Genomic DNA, 22,904 nt, shown 5'->3' on the forward strand with positions numbered 1-22,904 from the left:
GCTTTGCTGAATGGGGCTCAAGGGCCCGTACCTCAGCACTTCAGTATCAGCCCTTTACCTGAACTCCCATTGAAGTACTCATACTTCGCCCGCGTGTTTGGAACGCTGGCCGTTGCGGTTGTTGTTGTTGTTGTTCTTATCGTTGTTGTACAATTCACTATGTCATTCACACAGTGCTTTAAACCTGAGCGGCTTAGAGTGGATGTTTTAGTTTGTGTGCAAATCATTCATGAGCAGGTAGGGGATGGGGGGGTGTCTGGCTCGAGGAGGCCCACAGGTAGGCTGAGGACGTAGGGGTTCCAACACAGGACCCTCTTGCTGGGAGCCACTGGACTATCAGTGGGGTGTTCCACAAAGCCGGTTTTAACACATAGCCGGGTAAGTTATCCCAGGGTTTGCGGTAACCCTAGGTTCTCCGTTCCAAAATGAACACGGTATGTTTAGTTATTATAGAAACATATGCTCTGAATCAGACCTGGTCGGAGCAGGTTTTGCGCAGGTTAAGTTTGAAACATAACCCGGTTTTGGGTATTTATACCCGCGTTCACTGCAGATTTCATGTGTTCACAATGGCATGCCCTTTTGATGAGAGAACTGCTGATAACGGAGCGCAAATTATAAGTGCAATCCACCGGGAACGATTAATAAGACCACGGCTCGACATCTTGGCATATCGGATGACTTTTTGCTGGAGAGACATAGATTCCCGCGCAAATCTTTAATATATTTAAATGGCCTTCTCCAGCCTTACATAGCCAACACTACCAATCGAGGACCTGGCCGCAGTTCACTCCAGACTATTTGCGTAGCCCTCCGTTTTTTGCAAATTAGTTTTATCTATAATGTAGGAGATGTTGAGCACATCTCAGTCCTTTCAGATGACCCATCCAAGATTTTTATCGGCCTCCTATCATACAAGGAGCAATATTGTCTGAGTAGCCTACTATGCACTTACAACATAAAGTATAAAATAGTCCTAACGGACTTACATCCACTGGAGAATGTTCGATCGTAGCCGGCGGCTTCATTACAAGTACTAATCCATCTTGATCTGTGAAGTTGATGAATTGTCACTTTTAGGTTTTCTACCCAGTTACCAAAAAAATAAACATTTGGAACATATGCGCTGTGGCACGCATACGGTTTGCATGTGTTACTTCGGAGGCAAACAAAATCTAAAATACAAGAAAACACAAAAAACTACATTCAACCAGTGGGGTACCCTCACATGGCCCCTGACTCTCTGAGGAGGTACCTCCAGGTACCCCCTCCATGCCAGGGCGCCCTGAATTATGTTTATTAACAGCTCCTCCACCGGGGTCAAGACATTTTGAGGGCCAGATCCAGTCTGCCGTCTGTCGGCCTTTTCACTTTTCACATTGCCTTAAAAAAAATGGCTTATTTAAATTTAGACCAATACGATGGTGGGAAAAGCTTCTCAGTTTGTATGTTTTTATACTTCATTTTTACTTGATTCGCTATATCGATATCTATTGATTCATGGCTCACATATTAAGGATCATGCCTTTGACGTGTAACCAACGCATTTACGCGGTCAGCGATCCGCTGCCAGGCTTTGGTTCTCTGGGTTACAGAGGCTTTAGCGTTCCCCTTTCATGGAAAGGAACCTTGAGTTCCATTTCATTGTAATAAGCGGCCCGTTTCGCCATTTCGATCAGGGTTTCAATAATCCATACATCATGTCCTTTTAGGTTTGGCGTGGACGCGCACAACCCTGTGTTAACCAACCCTGAGTTGATTGAACTAATGCATAACCGCTGCTGTGGAACCGAAAACTCTGGGTTAGTCGGCACAGGGTCAATCAACCTAGAGTTCAGCGTTAACTCAGTGTTTGTTAAACCTCCGTTCGTGGAATACCCCACTGGTCTGTTTGCCACTAAAGATGCACCTGTCATCACAGTGAGGATGATGGATGATGTCATGATGATGATGATGATGATGATGATGATGAATTATCATTGAGACTGCATAGCCTCCCCCTTACCTGCCCCCCACCCCTCTTACACACTTATTGTTTGTTGTACGTACTGGTTCTTCTTTGTTGTATACAGGGAATGGGTTAACCTAACCATTGTTGGTGCTTGGTACTTGGTTCTATGAATGTCCTTAATGTAGCGACAGCGATCTATATTGGATAAAAGCGTCAAGCTTTTATCCAATATAGATAAATTCCCCAAATGTAAATGTAAATGTATTGATCAGAGGTGCTTACCTGAGTTCAAAGGCAAGACGCGTTGACTGCAATACACACCAAACTGTGTTGTTTGTTGCAACACAGTAGTCCGTGGTACGAGGGTTACACGCTACGCATCCTCGCATCGCATCGTTGAGTTCTCACTGCAACAAAATCCAACCGAACACAAAACAGATGGTGGTGGCAATTAGCTTTGTTGTGTGTGCGTGTCTGCCCTCACTCGCTGCAAGCTCTTGTGATTTATATTAATGCCGTTATTTAGGTCCTCGAAAGTTTAAAAAAGCCAAGCATTTTGCCCATCTGCTGGAGTTGTTTACTTTTTGCAGCCCTTGAAAAAACACAGTGGCCAGAGTCACGCACAGAGTGAGATGAAGTGAATCTGAAGTTCAATAAAGGGGCTGTTTTCACAGGGAAAGTTAAACTGCATCGGTTTATTACATTATTAAGAGGATCTGTGCTTTTAATCCACTAAATCGTTAGTCAATATCCTGGTTTCATCCCACATGATCTCTGAACCCACGTCCTTATTGGCTGGAGGGGGGCTGGGCTTCTATTAATTACGTTTGGCTCAGAGTTGGTTCATGAATAACCCCCCCCCCCCACCCCCCTCCCCATCAGCTAACCGGCCCGTCAAGAATACAGAGCAGGAAGTTCAAGTCAACCCCACACTCGCGTTGAGTTTCAGTCACGTCAGTGTTCATTACTCAGCATATTCCTGTTTATATATTTCCTGACTTCCTTCAGTCGAGGTTCAGTTTCTGTAGTGTATGAATGTCTATGAATGAGTGAGCGAGACTCTCTTGCACGTTAATGTTATCTGATAGCATTTCCATTGAGCATGTTTGAAACAGTGTAAACAGGTTGCTTCTATTGCTGCAAGACATTTGGTTTCTGAAAAGAACCACCGGGCAGGGCAACAGCTGGATGGACGGCCAGTCACTGTTTAAACATGAGAAGAGCACAAACACACACACACACACACACACACACACACACACACACACACACACACACACACACACACACACACCTACCTGCAGGGCGTGCACCTTGACGTAGCTCCTCCCCCTGCCCTGTACTCGTGTGTGTGTGTGTGTGAGGGTTTGCATTTGAATAATGTGGGAAAACGAGTGACAGCTCCTCCCGTCTATACAGACAGCCGCTGTGTCGGGTGAGAGAGAGAGAGACAGAGACAGAGAGAGAGATAGAGAGAGCACTGTGGATTCAAACCCGTGGGAGTCGCCTTGAACAGGTAAACAGAGAGATACAGAGGGAAGGAGAGAGACAGAGAGAGGGAGAGGGGGAGAGGGGGAGAGAGAGAGAGGAGAGGGAGAGAGAGAGAGAGAGAGAGAGAGAGAGAGAGAGAGAGAGAGAGAGAGAGAGAGAGAGAGAGAGAGAGAGAGAGAGAGAGAGAGAGAGAGAGAGAGAGAGAGAGAGAGAGAGAGAGTGTGTGTCGGTCACATTTCCTGGACTGCGCCGCTTCAGCAGAGCGCTGCTCCCTTCTCCATGGACCGGCGGCTCTCCTAGAGGGAGAAGGTTTCGTTGTGACGCGGGGTCTCGGCTCTGATGTGAATGCTCCCTCAGACCCTGGACTCCCCCAGCCTGATCTCCTCCTCCTTGTCCTCCTCCTCTGGGGGCGACATGAAGCCCGACACGGAGGAGGGGAAACCCGGTGAGTACAGAGACTGAAGAACCAACGGGGGGTTGTGTGTGTGTGTGTGTGTGTGTGTGGGGGGGGGGAGGGGGGGGGGGGGGGTTAGGGTTAATCCAACTTCTGGAGGTTTTTCAAACTTGGGAAGCTACGAAAGTGGGTAAACAAAGAGGCAATGAGAAACATGGTTCCCAGCCAGGGACAAATATTGCAGTGGTGAATGTAGGAGTGAGGAACAACAGCAGTTTGTGTGTGTGTGTGTGTGTGTGTGTGTGTGTGTGTGTGTGTGTGTGTGTGTGTGTGTGTGTGTGTCTGTGTGTGTGTGTGTGTGTGTGTGTCCTGTGTGCGCAGTTAGAGCATGGAGTCAGGTGTCTCAGCTGGGTTAATGAGTGAGGCTGTGTGTGTGTCGAGCCATCCGTCATGGTGGCCAAGCGTTGGCAGACTTTAACCCACGCCGGCCTAGAGAACGCGGCCGTCACTATCAGGGGCAAGAGAGAGAGAGCCCTCTAGGGCTTTAGACACCGGTGTCTCACAGCACAGCGGGGGTCCCCAGAAGGCATTTCTACTACAGTATTGTGCTCGACCTCACAGTTGACCTGGTGTTTCAGGCTCACTTAAGGTGGATGAACTGCACGTGTTGGTGTGGTTTCTGTTCCCTCTGGGTTGTTTTTTGCAAGGCTGAAGCTTTCCTCCATGACGTGCTCGGGTCGGATTTAGAACTCACAGTTCATTCAGGTTGAGGGACAGAGCACTCCATTAGAGGAGGAGGAAAACACTGCTGCAGAAGTACTGCTTCACACTCATTATACTGCATGGGCCATTATTAGCCGACGTGTTCATTAAATCACTTGTTGTCGGGTTTAACTTTTACCAGAGCCACTAGTCAGGGAATAGTAGTGCCCAAGGGATGTCTGAACTTCCGCTGTCACCGTTGCCAGCCATAGTTCCTTTTATGTGTTTGTCTTTAAAGTGTGTTTTATGGCGCCGAATGAATCAGTAAGCCAATATTATGTCATGTTGTGCAAACATCAGGGTGGCATGCTGTAATAGCGCCCAGTGCATATTTCGTCATCGAAACATGATTCTTTGGGGTTTTAAGTTCTTGGTTCTCTTGCTGTGTTCAAAACCCTTGTTTGACAATCTTTTACACGCTACTGCTAGTGCACCTGCACTTCACCCCTAGGCTGAAAGAAAACTGCCAACAACGGAGGTCAAAGGTCCCATTGACTCAGGCATAGTTACCCCTTGACCATTAGAGACAGAGTTCCAACTCTAAACGTACGTTTCGCTCCAGCCCTACAAAAGTACCGTCAACCCTGAACCTGAGAGGACGCAATAAAGGTTTGAGCTTCAAAGTAACAGCGCGGGTTGCTTGTTTTCGGGGGGGATTTACATAAAGAAAAGTGGCTGTCCGGGACAGGAGGTCACAACGTTGTCAAAGGCAAACACTGGCCTCTGGGTGGGGGTGGAAAGATGACCCCTTATTTACATCTGACACGACAAAGTTGGCAAACTGCCTAGCCCTTCCCTCGACAGAACAACCTCTCGTTCTCACCAACCTTTTTTAGAATCAGAACCACAATGGCTCTAATTGGTACATAATTGATACTTTGGTACAAGCCGTCTGACTGGATGCTAGAAATGAAGTACGATTACCCAAATCAAAAAGAGCAAAGGTCCTGTTTAAACCCAAGGAGTTTCAGCTTTTAAGCAGTTGACCTTCTGTGTGTGTGTGTGTGTGTGTGTGTGTGTGTGTGCGTGTGCGTGTGCGTGTTTGTGTGTGTGTGTCTTGGCCAGCCTAAGGCGTTGTCCTCTTGACACAATCCATGCTGTCAGGGCAAAACAAACAAACAAACAAACATAGAACTTATCTCTGTAAGTACATCTACTAGTAGCTGCTACCAGGTATGAGTACCTTTGAGCTCTTTACAAATCATATTCCTAATCAAAGCATCACTCACTTTATCTGACATTATAAGGGCAGAGGTACATGGGAGTAAGATAAGACCTCTACTCTGTCACTCTTTTGCTGTAGATCTTTTTTTCGTAGGAATTGTTTTGTGAGAGACATGTTGAGTCATTGGGTGGATTTCAGAAGCTTTCCCGGAACTGGGATTTAACTCTTTTCATGATGCAAACAGCACAAAATAGGAATCCAATGATTGGCAGTAGTGTTTTTACTCTTGTTGCCATTTTAACATAGACATAAATTAACGTGTGACTAAACACTGCATCCATTCAAAAATCAGTAACAGCCTCATCTTCGGTCTGAAGCGATTGAACTGTCAAGTGTTTTGGCAGCAAATGAATTGCTGTCAATGTTTGCCACTCAGCTTGAGATAGATGACAACATAAATTAGTGAGTTCAAATGAAGTGTAAAAGTTATATGAATAACGAGACTCAATGCCTGCCAGAACTTAGTCTCCTGTGGGTAGGTATAATATTATTGTTTTGGTCCATATGCTGTATTGTATGTCTTTAGACTGTGGTGTTATTGGATATCTGTTGTGTCCTATATGTGTTTGTAACGCGGGGGCTATTCAAGTGTGTGTGTGTGTGTGTGTGTGTGTGTGTGTGTGTGTGTGTGTGTGTGTGTGTGTGTGTGTGTGTGTGTGTGTGTGTGTGTGTGTGTGTGTGTGTTTGAGAGGGTGTGTGTGGATATGTGTGTGTTGTCAGGGGAGGCAGGGGGGCAAGGTGTGTCTTTTAACACAACAACCTTCTGCCGGCTGTTCGATATCCACTAACAGGGAACGTGCATGCATGGCTGAGTGCGTCTTTGTCTTGTGCGTATGTTTTTTACACATACTGTAGCCCTATATCTCTTTTATTGTGTGTGTGTGTGTGTGTGTGTGTGTGTGTGTGTGTGTGTGTGTGTGTGTGTGTGTGTGTGTGTGTGTGTGTGTGTGTGTGTTGTGTGTGTGCGAGTGCATGTTCGCAAACGTGCGTGTGCGTTGTTTTCGTCTAAATGAGCACATTGTGTCCAGTGTGATGCAGTAATTATCAGAGTGGCGGAGCCAGGTGTGTAATTGCTCATTGTCGCAGATGACGGCTGGGTCACTGGGAACTGGATCCTGAAGCACTACTGAATAACAGCTGAATAAAACCCTCCTTCAGCTCTATAAACCTAATTTCAACATCAACTGCCTTTGTCCCAGTCCCGGCCGTCTCCTTGTCCTTGTCAGCTTCTGCTGCAGCAACCGGTAGTCTCTTTAGAAACGCCAATGTGTCAGAATGATGTTTCTTATTCCTGGCCTGACAATTCAAAGCACGCCATTCCTCTGCCAAATTATCCCCATGAAAAAAAATAGGTCTGGTCTATTTAATTTGTTTGCCTGTAATGACAGAAAAAAAAAATATTGTTCAATCTGTTGTCACAGATAAAAGGACAGAAGAGAACAGCAGTCAGGGAGATTGAGGCCCAATCCCATTTCTACCCCTTACGCCTTCCCCTTACCCCTTCCCCTTCCCCTGTCCCCTTACCCCTTCAAAACAAGGGGGAGGGGTAAGGGGAAGGGGTAAGGGGTAGAAATGGGATTGGGCCTGAGAGAGCAGAGTGGAGAGAGATTCCTCGGTGGCAGAGAGAGATTGAGAGCGATGAAGAGACGTGTCCGTAAACTGTGTCTCTTTGTGTAGAACCAAGCAGGGCGTCGTGATGAAATATCTGTGGTGACTCCATGGCTGGTCTCACGTTTGACCCGGCCCATAAATAACTAGCCCTGCTAGTCTTGGATAATACAGGTCACGTCTAAGCTAAGCACACACTAAATCACTGATATCAAGCGCACACACACACACACACACACGCAAGCACACTCTCAAGATATGAATGCATATACTCAAATATACTTAAACTTATAACCTGGTATTGAAATAGATGTATACTTATAATGGTATGCTATTGGTGGTAGTATATTTCTATAACATATGACACCTACCACTCTTCAACCTACATGATGCAATCAGGAACATGTTGGTTAATAGATAATTAGAAGATAACGTAGTCACTAAGCTGACAATTATACCAGAGGGAAATACAAATTAAACATTTTTCCGGTTCTGGCTTGTGTTCTAAACACTGGTCCTCCCCAAAACCTCAGAAACACAACAATCAATCAAATAAAAAGGAACCTAAAAAAATTTTTGGATTGAATTCTTTGAGTTATAATACTCATTCCTGGACTATCCATGCTCAGGGGAGTGTACTACATAGGGTGTTCAACTCGCAAAAAGGTACTGGGTTTGATTCCTAATGCCGCACCACTACTGCATGGTACCCTTGAGCAAGATAGCCCCCTGACCCCCACCAGTTCCTTAATGAGGTGCATCTGTATTCACTATGAGGTGCTTTTGCTGATAAAAGGGTCTGCTAATTGCTTATTTAGCATTGCGACCCGGCTTGCCCTGGGTCGAGTCTGAGATAAGTGGCTGCGAAATGGGTTTTTAGCACCAACCGTCCTCCTCTACTCTGGGAACCTTTGTGTCATTAGTGGTGGCCCCTCTAACCCTCTGTGTAAATATTGAATCACCACGGCCTGAGCGTGTGTTTCTCAATCCGCAAGTAGGTGGTCCATCATACTGATAACCTTGTTACCGGGGAAAAGCTCCCATTTTCTCCCAGATAATAAATATCTTGGGATCATCATTGATTCATACCTGACCTTTGAAAAGCACGTGAAAACGGTAATTAGCTCAGTCAAATTGAACCTCGGAAATTAAAAAATGGATCAGGAACTAATTATCAAAAGATCCTGCCTGCCAAGTTGTTAATGCCCTCCATACATGTTGCACACCTCCATGCTCTATTGCCACATGGTCCCAGGCAGGAAGGAAACATTATCAAGCTAATGTACAGTTTGTACATATATATACCTTGAATGTCCTTGACAAAAAGCCAGTTGGATATCATCAAGATTATGGATACATTTTTACATTTAATAGGTGTTTGCATCAACTATAATTTCCAAGTATAACCTTCTGACCTTTGATAATTTGCTTAATTATGCAAACACCTATTAAATGTACAAATGTATCCATAATCGTACTCCTCCCCCTCTGAAGGCATTAGTTTCATTGTTTGCAGACAACATCAGGCAAACAAGCGCCTCCAGCACCAGAGAAAACTGTGAGGTGCAACACAGGGGCTCTGAGTTTGGCTCTGAGATCAGCTTTTTCCATTGGAGACCCAAACTCCTGGAACTCTACTCCCAGCATTGTCGATCAAAGTTAAAAATGATCTAGTTTTAAATTGCAACTAATTGTGTGAACACTTTTGATCGATAACATTCTGAGACGCTGACACCTGCCATTCCAGCCATCAACATAATCACTGGTGAACAACACTTGTAGTCCAACCCATAATCGTGTCGGAAGCCACCTGCCACTTTACTGGCAGGTGGCTTGCTTTCTTTCTAGCCATCCATTATCCTTCTGCTATTCTTCCATCCATTCAATCATCGAGCAATCCATCAATTAATCCAATCATTGATCCAACAATCCATTCATCCATTAATTTAAGCCCAAGACCAGAGCTATCCTGTACTAATGTCTGGTTGCATTTCTTGCTCTGGTCCTGCAATACTTCAGTTAATAGCTTCTCCATATTTGTTCTACAAATCCATTGCGGTCAGCCTCACTTGTAAGACTGAAACTTCTGCTACATTAACAGAGTGTAAATGTCTGATTTATTCCTCCTATTCACAATGGGACCTTAATTAAAATGACAAAATTGCTGACCTAACAAAGAGTGAATCTCTTGACCTTTCTGTGTGTTAGCTGCTGTTAGCTGCCCGATACTCTTTTTTTTCAGAATAGGACGATCACAATGGCTGGCGTTGTCAGTATCTCAGCTCATCTGTGTCCTCGGCTATAATCCCACTGTTTGTCCGTACACTAGCCATAACTGGGAGACAGGCTTAAAACCTCAGTAGGTTGTTTGGATGGATTATCATGTAAAAAATGAAGCAAGTTGAGACATTGAACAAAAAGAAAAAAATCGGAGTTCGTTACATAACACTGAACAAAGACAGGAATGCCTCATAAAATACCTTAAATTACCCCCACTCAAGTCACCGTGACGTTCGGATTTGCTAACCGTTTGCTGGATGCTAATCTCCTCTTAAGTCCCAAGCACTCAATGTTATTTCGCACCGCGGGCTCCATGTGATCCTATCTACAGACAGCTTCTGATGGAGGGATGTTAGGCCCTGATGGGGTCCCAGATTGGACTGGAATGTGAGATAGCCAACTACCTGCCCAGATGATCAGATATTTGCTCACAGTCTCACTGTCCTCAGACCCCCATTGCCCCAGAGACATGAAGCATGAAACGGGCTCAGCATAGGATTACAGCCATCCGTGATGCTTCGATTGGAGATCTGTCTGGATGGGGCCCTTTTCGGCTGGGAGCGATCGTCACCTCCATCGGCGTGATCCTCCTCGTAGCTTGAATGCAAAGAAGAAGGGAAAAGATTTGATTGTTTTACATAAGTCTTTTCAAGGAGCTGATCTTAAGCCTCATATATGGCGAGCTATGAACCAAAGCTTCCTTAACCCAACCTAGTCATCGATGTCACTAGCGAAGAATGTTTCCTGTTTGGGGACCTGCTTGTCATCGCGAATCCCAATCCTCCCTCATCACCGAACATTACATTTCTCTGAGCGATGCCCCGCCGGGTTGCATCTCGTGCCCCGTGTTTTTGTTTGTCTTCTTCTTCCCTTTAGTCATTTTCCTCACGCTCGCCTCCATCCCCTCCTCTGGCGTCGCCGGCAGATTGTTTTGTTTATGCGTGTCGGCGGGGCAACCCGGTGAGGGGGCATCTTGAGACGCGCCGTTGACTGTCCAGAGTCCAGAACGCTGTGTGTGTGTGTGTGTGTGTGTGTGTGTGTGTCTGTGTGTGTGTGTGTGTGTGTGTGTGTGTGTGTGTGTGTGTGTGTGTGTGTGTGTGTGTGTGTGTGTGTGTGTGTGTGTGTGTGTGTGTGATGTGTGAGAGGCTTCATGAAGCATAGGCTGATCTGGATGAGCGTGAAGCCTGTTGGCTGAAGCTCACCCCTCAGTGCCTGTATGTATGTATGTATGTATGCATGTGTGTGTCACTCATTAACTATGTATCTAAGTAGGCTATGCTGTACTCGTATCTGTACATTCACACACTGCAGTTGTATGATAATGCTGTGCGTCACTCTATGTGCCTTGTGGCACCTGAAACACATGGTTAACACACATGTATTTAGCGGAATCTCTCTAGGGCCTCTTTCAAAACGTAATAATACCAAAGATTAATTTACTTCATAATGACAAGTAAAAGTATAAATAGCCTACATTACCTGATACACCCTGGCCTTAGCTCAGTTTTTTTTTACCACCACGGGCCAAAAAGTAATTCGGTAATTAATCGTAATTAATTCAGTTTGGCCACCACAGCCACCCCAGGAGGCTGCAGTTATTCAGCAGAAAAACTCTGCTGGGTTGCTACAATATTCGCAAGTTCTTCCCGGTTCGGGATTGAAGTCTGTCTATGCTTGTATTGTGTTTGTGCTGAGATTAGACCCTGGTGATTATGAATGCTCATTGAACTGGAATACCATTCACCCATTACCATTTCTATTTCTAAATCCCAGACCAAAACATGCAGGCTTGTTAATCCCCTCTTGGCTGACTGATCAGATATAGGCCATGGATTGTACGTCTGCTTCCTGAAAGAACAGACAGCGATCAATAGCTAATCATCATGTAGTCTATGGGGTGAGGTTGTTGTCTGTTTTGTCTGGGGTTGCTGTTTATCAGGAGGTCTGGATGGGGTTAACAAAATGTGTCTGTTCTTGAATACTACTAGATAACTGCTATTGAGTTATCTAGTACTGCTACTGCTATTTATTGTTTACTCGACATTTATGGTTTTTCACTAGAGAGCTGAATGGCGAATATGTATCTCATGTATCTGTTCTGAAGGTTTTTGAGAAATATTTTTGAATGCTTCTAATGGGTCTCTCACCCTGCTTTGCCTCCTTCTCTCCAACGCTCTCACTCTCTCTAGGTCACTCTATTCAGAGTGACCTAGGGAATACTTCCAACGCATTGGTCTCCACAGATCTAACATTGAGCCTGGGAGACAAAAAACATAGTTTGTTGTGTCCTTGCATTCTCAAACAGAATGCAGCTTTTAAAAGGCCCTCCTGGCTTTTAACAGGCCATGATCATTTCTTAATGAGTTCTGCATGCCTCCCTGTTTGAATATTGTGATGCCAGGAGGACCTGTCTTACGGTGCCAAGTCCAAAACAAACAGAAGCATGTGGGCCCCTCCTGTCAAAAAACGCCTGTTTTTCTTTCAAACTGCCTTCCTGCCCATTCCTTCTTGGCAATCACTTTTATTTACTGCTTAGTCATTCATCGACTTACAGTAATATGAGTCATTAAAAGGCAGCTAGGGGTTTTGCAGATGTCAGCGCTCAAAGCCAAACGGTTCAAACAACCTAGCCACTAGACCGTCTTTCCCCCATTCACTCTCTTTCTATGTTCACTTCTCTTCTCCCGCCATCATGGCTGCTCAGCCCAGAGTCCTCCGACTGGGGCTTCTGTAGCTCGGACTCAATGTGGCCCGACTGTTTTGTGCTCCAGCTCCTGTGATTCTGCCCTTTTTATCGATTCACACTCTCTTCCTTTTTGCTTACTTATTTTTTTCTGGGAGATGTTGAATGACCCTGTATATTATTTTTTTTCTTCCTTGTCTATTTATCGTAAATTACCTTGACATATATCCATAGCATCAGAGACATAAGCACACAAAACAACCACAAAAATTCAGACATCTAGAGAAACAATACGATGATGATATGGCAGACCGCAGCCCTGACCGGTGTACTTATTGTCACGGCTCTCCGTTGACTATTTCTCAGAATAACGACGGGGACTTTTTCGCGGCTTTTAAGTCCCTCTGAGTTATGAGCCCTGCTGCTGGGGGGGCAGAGCGGTCGACGTTGAGATAGCATCTGATGGATTAGCAGGGAGCTCTTCCAGAGCTGCTCAACGCGCCATTGGATTCCTCCCCGCACACAGTGGACCGTATACCCCCCCAACCCCCCCCTCTCACATAGCCTTCCTGATGCAGGACTGTGGGAACAATCAAGCTGTTAATTGATTTTGTCTCCCATAACAGGCCAAAGATAATGGAACCCCACCCCCCCCCCCCCCTCACCCCTGACCACTGTCACTCTCTCAGTCCCTCCCTCGCAGCCCCCTACCCTCCATCCCTTTTCTCGCCAAAGAGGGCAATGGAGAGAGAGAGAGCGGGAGACAATCTAAAATTCTCCTACCCCCGAGAGAAAACGTTGCTGTCGTTCGCTATCAATTCTCGGCCCTCCGCCGTCGCGCCGGCCGGGTCCAATCTCAGATGCCTCTTGGCCACTGAGCGCGCTGGCACATCCCCGGCACACGGCCGGTACATGGCCGGCACATCGCTGGCCCATTAAGGAAGAGGAGGAGGAGGAGGAGGAGGAGGAGGAGGAGGAGGAGGAGGAGGAGGAGGAGGAGGAGGAGGTGGAGGTTGGTGCATTTTTTAGCTTTCTCACTGGTGGTTGCTGAGAGGGAAATAGCGTGTGAGATGGCTGGAGACTTGATGGCTGGTGGCTGGAGAGAGTAAGAGAGAGAGAGGGAGAGAGAGGGAGAGGGATTGACAGACAGACAAAGCATCATATTGACAGGTGATTACAGAGGCAGTCATAAAGGGGCCGAACCGATGCTTACAGATATTGTGAAATATGATTTACTCATGGCCGGTCATTTGCAGATTAATTGCTATGACTGATCGAGTTGAGGGGGGCCGAGGCTGGGGGGGGGCGGAGGGTGAACAGGGGGCATACAGTGAATTGGCTTTCATAAAGTAATTGGCCATTTTTCCTCTTTTCTTTTTTCTTGCACCATTGGCTCCAATTTCGTTTCTATTACAGGGGCGAAATAAATGTTTTCTCCCCAGAGCAGTTGGAAATCATTTTTTCTGCCTGGATGCTGTCACTGAGGACCACAACAATATAATGTAGCTGCCCTTCACTGCTGCCGCCCCCCCCCCAAAAAAAATAAAATAAAGGCCATAGCATGATCTCAAAGGGCATTGGAGCCATTTAGCTTTAATCACAGGCAGGTGGTGAAAGAGAAACCGTTGTGGTTATTAACCGCGATTGTCCCACTCTTTGCGGAAGCTCGGGGGACATCTCTTCACTGAGTGGACACTGAGTGGTTGGTGGTCGGGAGATGAGACGACGGAGGTGAAACATTCAGTGTGTCGCTTTGCAGCTCAAAGGCACTTGACCAGAACATCACATTCAAACTCGGACGCTGCATTTCATGACCGTTTCAGGAAGGCTGCATTGCGTAGATGTCTGTCGTTCATATTGGTCCTTTTTTAGTTTCATCAGGTATGATATCCGAACAATTGTAAGTGCTTGCAACTTGTCTATGTGAACATCTTTACTGTATCGACAGCGATAGTTATGGATAAAAGCGTATGCTATGCCCTCAATGATGAACTAAATTGAATTCATCACTGTAACTTCGAGAGGGAATTTACAGCGACACATAAAAAGGACCATGGCTCTCTCCCAGAAGCTATGGTACAACATCAACATTTCTATTCTTAATTCGGCCTGGCTCACCTGACAGGGTAAAGAGTGTCTCCGGCCAGGCTCAAGTCATACCAACCTGTGCACCTCAGATGATTGGCGTGTAGATAGGCTGGTGGTGCGACCGTGCCGCCACATGACTTTGTGTGGAGCTGGATGGGCTGTCCTGGGCAGCTGTGCTAGCGAGCATTAGCTGGCAGCTCTAGCCAGGCCGGAACAGGTGGTGTGGAAGGCAACGCTAGCACTATGTTTATTATCAACCAGAGAGAAGCGTGTGTGTGTGTCTTAAATGTATCATGTGGGTTGTTTATAGTTTTTATCAGACCTTTTACCATAATATAGATTATATTTTGTCATTTGAAAATGGTTTTACCAAAAGTGATTGACCGAGAATTCATATGCAGGTCATTAAGGAGCTTTTAAGAGTTAAGGCATCTTGCTCAAGGCTGCATGCAGGGTTCGTACATTTGGGATTGAACCCGCTCCAAAAACCCCAGCAGTTACATTATCCAGTATTAAGGTTCAAGTTTTTGGTGCTATTTTTCAGGCCAGCCCAGAATAGCCTCCTATTGTCATCGGTTATAATTCAAGTGCCACTCTTATCTGCTATTTGGATGTTTTGCTTTCTGTCTTTATTTCCCTGGCTGTCACAATAAAAAGTACTAAAGTAAGAACAGCCCCTTCGAGAACATCTTGAAATCTTCTCTTAGTACAGCGTGAAACCTATTGTCAGGTAGGGGGTTGGCATACACACGCAGGTGGCTGGTGCTCCTATCTGTGGGAACGGATTGATGAAATACACTTTGGGGTTAAGTCATAAATTATTAAGTGGGGAACATGAGGTACAAAGGTGGATCTATATAGAGAGAGAGAGAGAGAGAGGGGGAGAGAGAGAGAGAGAGAGAGAGAGAGAGAGAGAGAGAGAGAGAGAGAGAGAGAGAGAGAGAGAGAGAGAGAGAGAGAGAGAGAGAGAGAGAGAGAGAGAGAGAGAGAGAGAGAACGAGAGAGAGAGAGAGAGAGAGAGAGAGTGAGAGAGAGAGAGAGAGAGAGAGAGAGAGAGAGAGAGAGAGAGAGAGGGGGAGAGAGAGAGAGAGAGAGAGAGAGAGAGAGAGAGAGAGTAGGGGAGAGAGGGTTGGAAAGAGACACACAGGAAGTGATTTATGAGGAAGCCAACAGTCAAAGTGTCGTTTCTAATGCATTCTGGAGGCCGCGGCGCTGGGTACAGAACGGCTCCCAGCCTGCAGGCCTGTGTTGGCACTGATGAATGGGTGGTCCTCCTCTTCAGCGTTCCCCTACACACCAGCCAACCCCCAGCTCGGTGTCTTATCTAGAGCGACCTGGCCATGGCAATCGCCTGCAGAAAAATCCTGCAAAAACACCACCCACCCTATATCGCCGTCACTTCCATCGGCTACCCCTCCGTCCTCCATCATTTCTCCAACCTCATTCCTCCATCCTCCCTCCATCACTAATCCTCCTTTCGCTGTCCTGCCAGCCCTCTTCCATCTGTCCTCCTCCTGCACCACCTCCACCCTCCCTCCACCCCCACTCATCCATCATCACTTCATCCCCACCCCTCCATCCCCAGTCCTCATTCATCCCTCCATCTTCACTCATCCCTCCCTATCCTACCCCACCCCTGCGCTGTCCTCCCTCGATACTGACTCCTGTGGGGGAAGAGCTGGTCCATCCGCCCTCCTGTCTCCCAGCCAGCCGGTTAGAGGGGAATCTGGCGCCGGGCCTGGGTCCTGAGTTCCTGGTGGGTCCCTCTGACTGCTCCAGCCCGGGACCAGAGCCATGCCCGTCGGTCTGGCAGTAACCAGGGTTCAGGAGACCAGAGCAATCTGGAGTGGTGTGGCGGAGCAGCTCAGCATGAGGCAGCCTTGGAAGCAGCGGAGCAGAGTGGCTTCACATGGGCACTGGGATTCCACTTAGAAATGGGAAAAGCTTATCTGCTTAGGTGGGTCCCCTCAGTACTGAATTGAGGCCATGGACGGCACCTGCCTCCTCTGCCCAACCTCTACTTTACGTGGACTCTCTCGTAGGTCTTGTGAGATGTGCTGTACATGGGATACTTTATGTACATGATGTAAGGGTACCTCCTCTATTTGTGTCAGGGAGTAGATGGCATTAACATAGAGTAGTGTTGAGTTATAGAAGACGTCTAGGAGAAGAGAATATGAATGCTGTGTAACTTTAACACACACATTTAGACTTTTATTTTCTCCTGATTTTGAACTAAACTCTCAAACAGCAAGGGCTATCAATCTACCCACTATTGCCTTATTTAAACATTTAAATATGAACTGTGACTGAAAACGCAAATTACATTGAGCCGCATTTTGTATTAACAAATATTGCGATAATGTTCAACACATATTGACTTGATAACGTCTGGCGAGCAGATAAACACAAATGCACCTTACACCCCCTTAGTCTGCAATCCCAGCATAATAGAGCCCAACTTAATGACTAAATAATTAAATCGAGGGCTTTATCGCTGAATATTTCACAGCACCAGCGAACAGCACCTTGCTGTTTTCACATTAGCTGATTCTCCTGCTTTTTAGGATTCACATTCAGCCCATAGCTGTGGGAATCGTCTATACAAAATTTATGTCCATTAAGGGCTTCATTAAGTATGGAAATGACACGCTGCTCTCTGACTGTGGCTTGTTTACCCTGCTGCTAATAATTCCTCCTTTTTAACATCTCTCAGTAATAGGTGGCATCCGTCCATAACCACATTTAAGTTAGTTCCGGAAAATTACGGAAACGTGGATAGTGCCAGTGAACGGATGTATCATAAAGAGATACTTAAACTTTAATGAGGGGAATATTGAGCTAATAGGATGCATTAATATGAGTATGCAAGCACTGTTTCTGTAATGGCATGAGATGGGGGGAGTTATATAACCTCGCACAAGATAATTTAACCGCAATGTTGGCCAAAATAGCAGAAACTGTGTTTTAGCAACTAGAAAAAAAACAGCCTCCCTCTGCAGCAAGGTGACAGTAGTGACACCCAGTGAGGATCGTTAAACATGGAGGCCAGCAGATCTTCTGCTTAATTTAAGAAGTCCTCTGGCAAGGTCCGAAAACAAGCCTGGGGTGATTTCAAGAAGGCGGACGTCACCTTTAATAAGACCGACCAGACTGCCAAATATTTAGGAAAGAATAACTTAAGCGAGAAGAGTTCGTTTTTTGGTTTTCTCTCTCCTTCTTGCGCCGCATGGTGTCACCCAGCCTCTCGCACGGCCTCTTATCATTCTATATCATTGCTTTTGTCACCACACCGCCAGATACACACACCCCAATGGACGACCGCTATGGGGGGGGAGGCTATCTTCCTTTCCCCGACTTCAAAGGCAGGTCCCATCCTCGTACCTGCGTTGCCTTTCTCCTACGCAAAGGCCCCGCGTGCCTCGCGCACCGACACGCGCACGCGCCCGTGCCCGCCGCTGATCGATGCCGCCCGCCTCCAGCGATGCTCCGTGCTCATCTCTGTTACCACTTACAGTTCCTTAGCGCTGCGCCGCAGGGCCGGTCAATCTGTCCCGCGGCTCAGGTTTTGACCGGATGTACTCAGTATATCCCTGTCTCTTTCTCTTGTGCTCTCTCTGGTGCTCTCTTTCTTTCCATCGCTCGCTCTTTCTCTTGGTCTCTCTTTGTCTCTCACTCTCTCTCTCTCTCTCTCTCTCTCTCTCTCTTTCTTACTCTTTTTCTATCTCTCTCTCTCTTCTCTCTCTCTCTCTCTCTCTCTCTCTCTCTCTCTCTCTCTCTCTCTCTCTCTCTCTCTCTCTCTTTCTCTTTTTCTCTCACTCTCTCTATCCCTCTGTATCTCTCTCTTTGTATCTCTGTATCTCTCTCTCTCTCGCTCTCTCTCTCTCTCTCTCTCTCTCTCTCTCTCTCTCTCTCTGTCTCTCTCTTTCTTACTCTTTTTATATCTCTCTCTCTTTCTCTCTCTCTTTTTCTGTCTCTCTCTCTTTCTCGCATGTGAGTGGGATTGCATACTTCGATACTGGGATGGTCTATTTAATATACCAGTACTTCCCAAGCAATCTTAGCTTGGGTAGTCTTGGTTTACTAAGGGCACGACTAGGTGTGCCGTGAAATTGTGTGGGATTGAATACATAATCCTGAAATAGGTTACTAATACGCTCATGATTCATGATTCATCATACTATTCATGATTTGCTTTACTATTGATTTAATTGTTCCACCCTAATGCAAGCTCTTGTCACATTTCAATACATATTTGACAAAGTAATACAATTGCCTGCCTGCTTTCTTTGAACCTGAATCGATGGGATAATTATTTGACTGTTTGCAGAGTGTGCCAGTATTTGCCGATAACCTAGTATACATAAACTCCTTGGTAACACTTTGTGTGAATCGTTCATTATCCTGCTCTGCAACGCTAGGCTGCTATTCATGGCACTCCCAGTTGTGTCTGTGGTGTCTCCTATCCGGGATCCATCTGCTCTCCTTCTGAAACCCCCAATCATCCCCATCCTGACCAAAACACCCCCTCAACACTCACCGTTACCCCGTCACCCACCTCTCCGTCCGTCTGCTCACCGCTCCCTCCGCTCTCTCGTCCCTCCCCAGTGCTCCTGCGCGAGGAGGTGGCCCAGCTCCAGGAGGAGGTGCACCTGCTGCGGCAGATGAAGGACATGCTGAGCCGGGACCTGGAGGAGAGCCACCAGGGCAGCTCGGCAGACCTGCTCTCGGCCGCCGAGCTGCGCGTCCAGCTGGCCCAGAAGGAGGAGGAGCTGGACCGCGCCAAGGAGGCCCTGCAAGGTAGGGGGCCGCATCGGGGGGCCCTCGCCCTCGCCGCCGACCCGCTTGGGGCCGCGATGGTCACGGTGTGACTTGTCGACAAGCGAGACATTTCACAACGCTGGGTTGTATTAGAAAATAGCCCAGCTCGAACTATATGGAGATAAGGTCAAGTAACGATTCTTCGTTGGTGATTTGGAGAGTCGTACTCTCAACCCCCCTGTGAGTCCCGACGGCGGCTATTAAACGCAGGCGTGTCATTTGGCCTTTATTCAACAGTTAGGACTCAGGAGTCGGGGGCGGTGCAGACTCGGAACCGATAGCGGTTCGGGGTATCGCTGACACAGCTCTGGTTTAGATATGTTATCGGAAGGGCGGAGACCAGCTCACACGCACTCGAACCCCCCCCCCCCCTCTCTCTCTTTAAAACACAGGAGGCTGAGTGCTTCGCTGCGGTCCTCCAGTACCATCGGTATCGGCCCCTCCTCACCGAGGTGGTCTCCGCAGACGTGTCGGTGAGTCAGAATGCCGTTCACCCAAGGGCGGTGTCATCTCCCCAACAGCAGCAGCAGCAGCGACTGCTGCTGCTGCTGTTGGGGAGATGACACCGCCCTTGGGTGAACGGCAGTCTGAGGAGGAGGAGGAGGGGGACGATCCGTTTGGTGTCAGACAAAAAGACGACTTTGTTCCCACTGTGTAGGATGAGAAACACACTGCAGGGGCAGCGGCCTACGCACTCCGGCAAGGCTGCAGTGTCACAACAAACACTTGTTTGATGATGCGCTTACCTCCGAATCCGCCAGCATCCCACACACACACACACACACACACACACACACTCGGTGTAACTCGGTTGTGGTGATGAAAGACGAAGACTACGGACCCCCAAGGATGAGGGTTTTGCAGTATTCAGGGGTCTCATTTATAAAACTGTGCGTGGGATCGTTACTAAAAATGTGCGTACGCCCAGAAGCCAAGTTTTGCGTGCGCTAAAAAATATTCGGATTTATAAAACACTGCGTACGCACACCTGTACGCAATCTTTGCTTTATAAATCACATACTGACTATAATTGTGCGCAGCTGAATCAGCTTCACGTTCCGCCCTCTACACGCCCCTTTTTAACCATAAATGGTCAATGCAAATGACCTCATGAATGCGATCTGCATATAAAACAGACTCAGATGCCGGTATTATGTCTTGTTGGAAATAATGGCAGAAGTACTGAGAAAATCAAAAAAGCGAAATTTCACGGAGGTTGAAGTGGAGACACTTGTGGGTGAGATGGAGGCCCGAAAGGTAGTTTTGTTCGGCGGTCACGGGATTGGAATCGCCAACAACAAAAAGCAGAGTGAGTGGCAATATGTTGCTGCAGCAGTGAACTCTGTCAGTAGCACGGAGCGCACAGTCCCAGAATTAAAAAAGAAGTGGTCTGACATAGAGTTACATATTTTTATGTAGCCTACCAATAAATCGTTATGGTCCCTAAATACCCTCTCCCTCCGAATCCTGCCATTTGCATGGTCCGCCAGAAGTGCCATATGGTGCAGCATTACCACGTCGCAACCTCTCAGGCCAGAGGTTCCCAGGCCAGGTTTGAGATATAATCTCTCCACCTAGTCCTGGGTCTTCCCCGAGGTCTCCTCCCCACTGGACGTGCCTGAAACACCTCCCAAGGAAGGCGCCCAGTGGGCATCCTTACCAGATGCCCGAACCACCTCAGCTGACTAAGTAAAGGAGTAGCGGCTCTAATCCGAGTTCCTCACGGATGGCTGAGCTTCTCATCCTATCCCTAAGGGAGACGCCAGCCACCCTTCTGAGAAAACTCATCTCGGCCGCTTGTACCCGCGATCTCGTCCTTTCGGTCATCACCCAGCCCTCATGACCATAGGTGAGGATAGGAACGAAGATCGACCGGTAGATCGAGAGCTTTGCCTTGCGGCTCAGCTCTCTTTTCGTTACAACGGTGCGGTAAAGCGAACGCAATACCGCCCCCGCTGCTCCGATTCTCCGGCCAATCTCACGCTCCATAGTACCCTCACTCGCGAACAAGACCCCGAGGTACTTGAACTCCTTCACTTGGGCTAAGGATTACAGGTGTTTACAGTGTCACATAAAAATATTATGTTATTGACACATGTTGGACAGATGCTCTATTCCATGCAGTCGCGCCGTCAGTGGACAGTAGCCTATGGAGTGACGGGATTAAATGTAGAGAATTTCTTTTTATTTCTATTCTAAGGAGATATTTCTGGAGTTTTAACTGAGAAATAACGCAGTGGATTTAAATTATTCTGATTAGGATTTAACGCATGATACGGGTTGAAATTATATTGATGAAGGGCGATGATAAAACATAATCGTTCTTCTCACTCTGCAATTCTTCGGTCTGACTTCAGTTCACCACCACACCGTCTGTGTCGCCAATTCTCCTTTTCCTCCAAACCATGCGTACGCATGGGTCAGAGTTTGCTTAGGGCTGCGCACATTTTCCCGTCAAGTTGGTTTTTTATAGATCACAACCTTGGCGTGAAAAGTCACGTACGCAACTTTCAGCCCCGTTTTGTGCGTACGCAACGGTTATAAATGAGACCCCAGAACCTAATGAAGGCTCCATGTGGGAATCTGCTTTCCTTACCAGATCCACGGATAGTATGAAGACAAGTAGAGAGAAATAGATGGATGGATAGAGAGAGAGAGAGAGAGAGAGAGAGAGAGAGAGAGAGAGAGAGAGAGAGAGAGAGAGAGAGAGAGAGAGAGAGAGAGAGAGAGAGAGAGAGAGAGAGAGAGAGAGAGAGAGAGAGAGAGAGAGAGAGAGAGAGCGCGAGCACTTTATATATCCCTAAAGAGCTGAGATCTGGTTGAAATCAACCTCAGCTAGATGGTCAAACAATACATAGATGTTGTTTATAGCCTAAAAGAGTCTTTTCCTAATTCTTACAAGTAGTGTATCGTTTGCTAAGCAATGGCAGCTTATTTCACTAAAGTAAAGGTGCATCTGCTCGCATCGCTGCCCATGCACTCTCAAAGTTTGGGCAGTTAGTTATTTGTTTGGCCAAAGTCTGTTGCAATAATTTGGCATACAGGAGAGAAGGGAGCAAAGGTCATGCTCCCATATTTATTTGTGTTTCTGCTGTGTTTTTCACCGGGCAGTGCTGAGCTACTGGCTGACGCTCCGGGCTCATTTGGTTCCTCAGTGCCTCGCTACCAAAGTGATCGGGCTGCCATTTCTCAAGGCTAAAAAAACAATGGCATTATCTGCAGCATACAGACCAGTGAATATGCTAGCTAGAACCATAGATTCTGGCTAAATCACTGGAATTATCTGTGGCATCCAGACCAGTGAATATGCTGGCTAGATCCAGAGATTGTGGCTAAATCAGTGACATTATCTGTAGCATCCAGACCAGTGATTATTTAGGCAGCCATTTTGTCGCAGCATTTGCTAGAGTTGTCTCTGCCAGGCACATTGGCGTTGTAATTGTATACACTGGCTGCATGTGGTACCAAATGTCAAGGGTGATAATAACAATGCTTGGGTTTGTTTTGAAGGGGGGACAGAGCTCTAGTTGGGCGACAGGAAGAGAGACCCCTCAAACAGCAAGGTTACCCCCGCCCACAAGCGTTATACTGCCATGGTCTT

General features: G+C 46.9%; 1 protein-coding gene across 1 annotated transcript in view; it reads left to right on the forward strand.

Annotated features, from left to right (window-relative positions):
* The window catches only part of kazna (kazrin, periplakin interacting protein a), a 125,706-nt gene that overhangs the window by 63,856 nt on the left and 38,946 nt on the right, over positions 1–22,904 (forward strand). The window contains exon 3 of the mRNA XM_030355351.1: positions 19,091–19,282. Coding sequence (XP_030211211.1) covers positions 19,091–19,282 — 192 coding nt within the window. The remainder of the gene's footprint in view (positions 1–19,090; positions 19,283–22,904) is intronic.

This window comes from Gadus morhua, chromosome 1, assembly GCF_902167405.1.
Source record: "Gadus morhua chromosome 1, gadMor3.0, whole genome shotgun sequence".
Classification (NCBI taxonomy): domain Eukaryota; kingdom Metazoa; phylum Chordata; class Actinopteri; order Gadiformes; family Gadidae; genus Gadus; species Gadus morhua.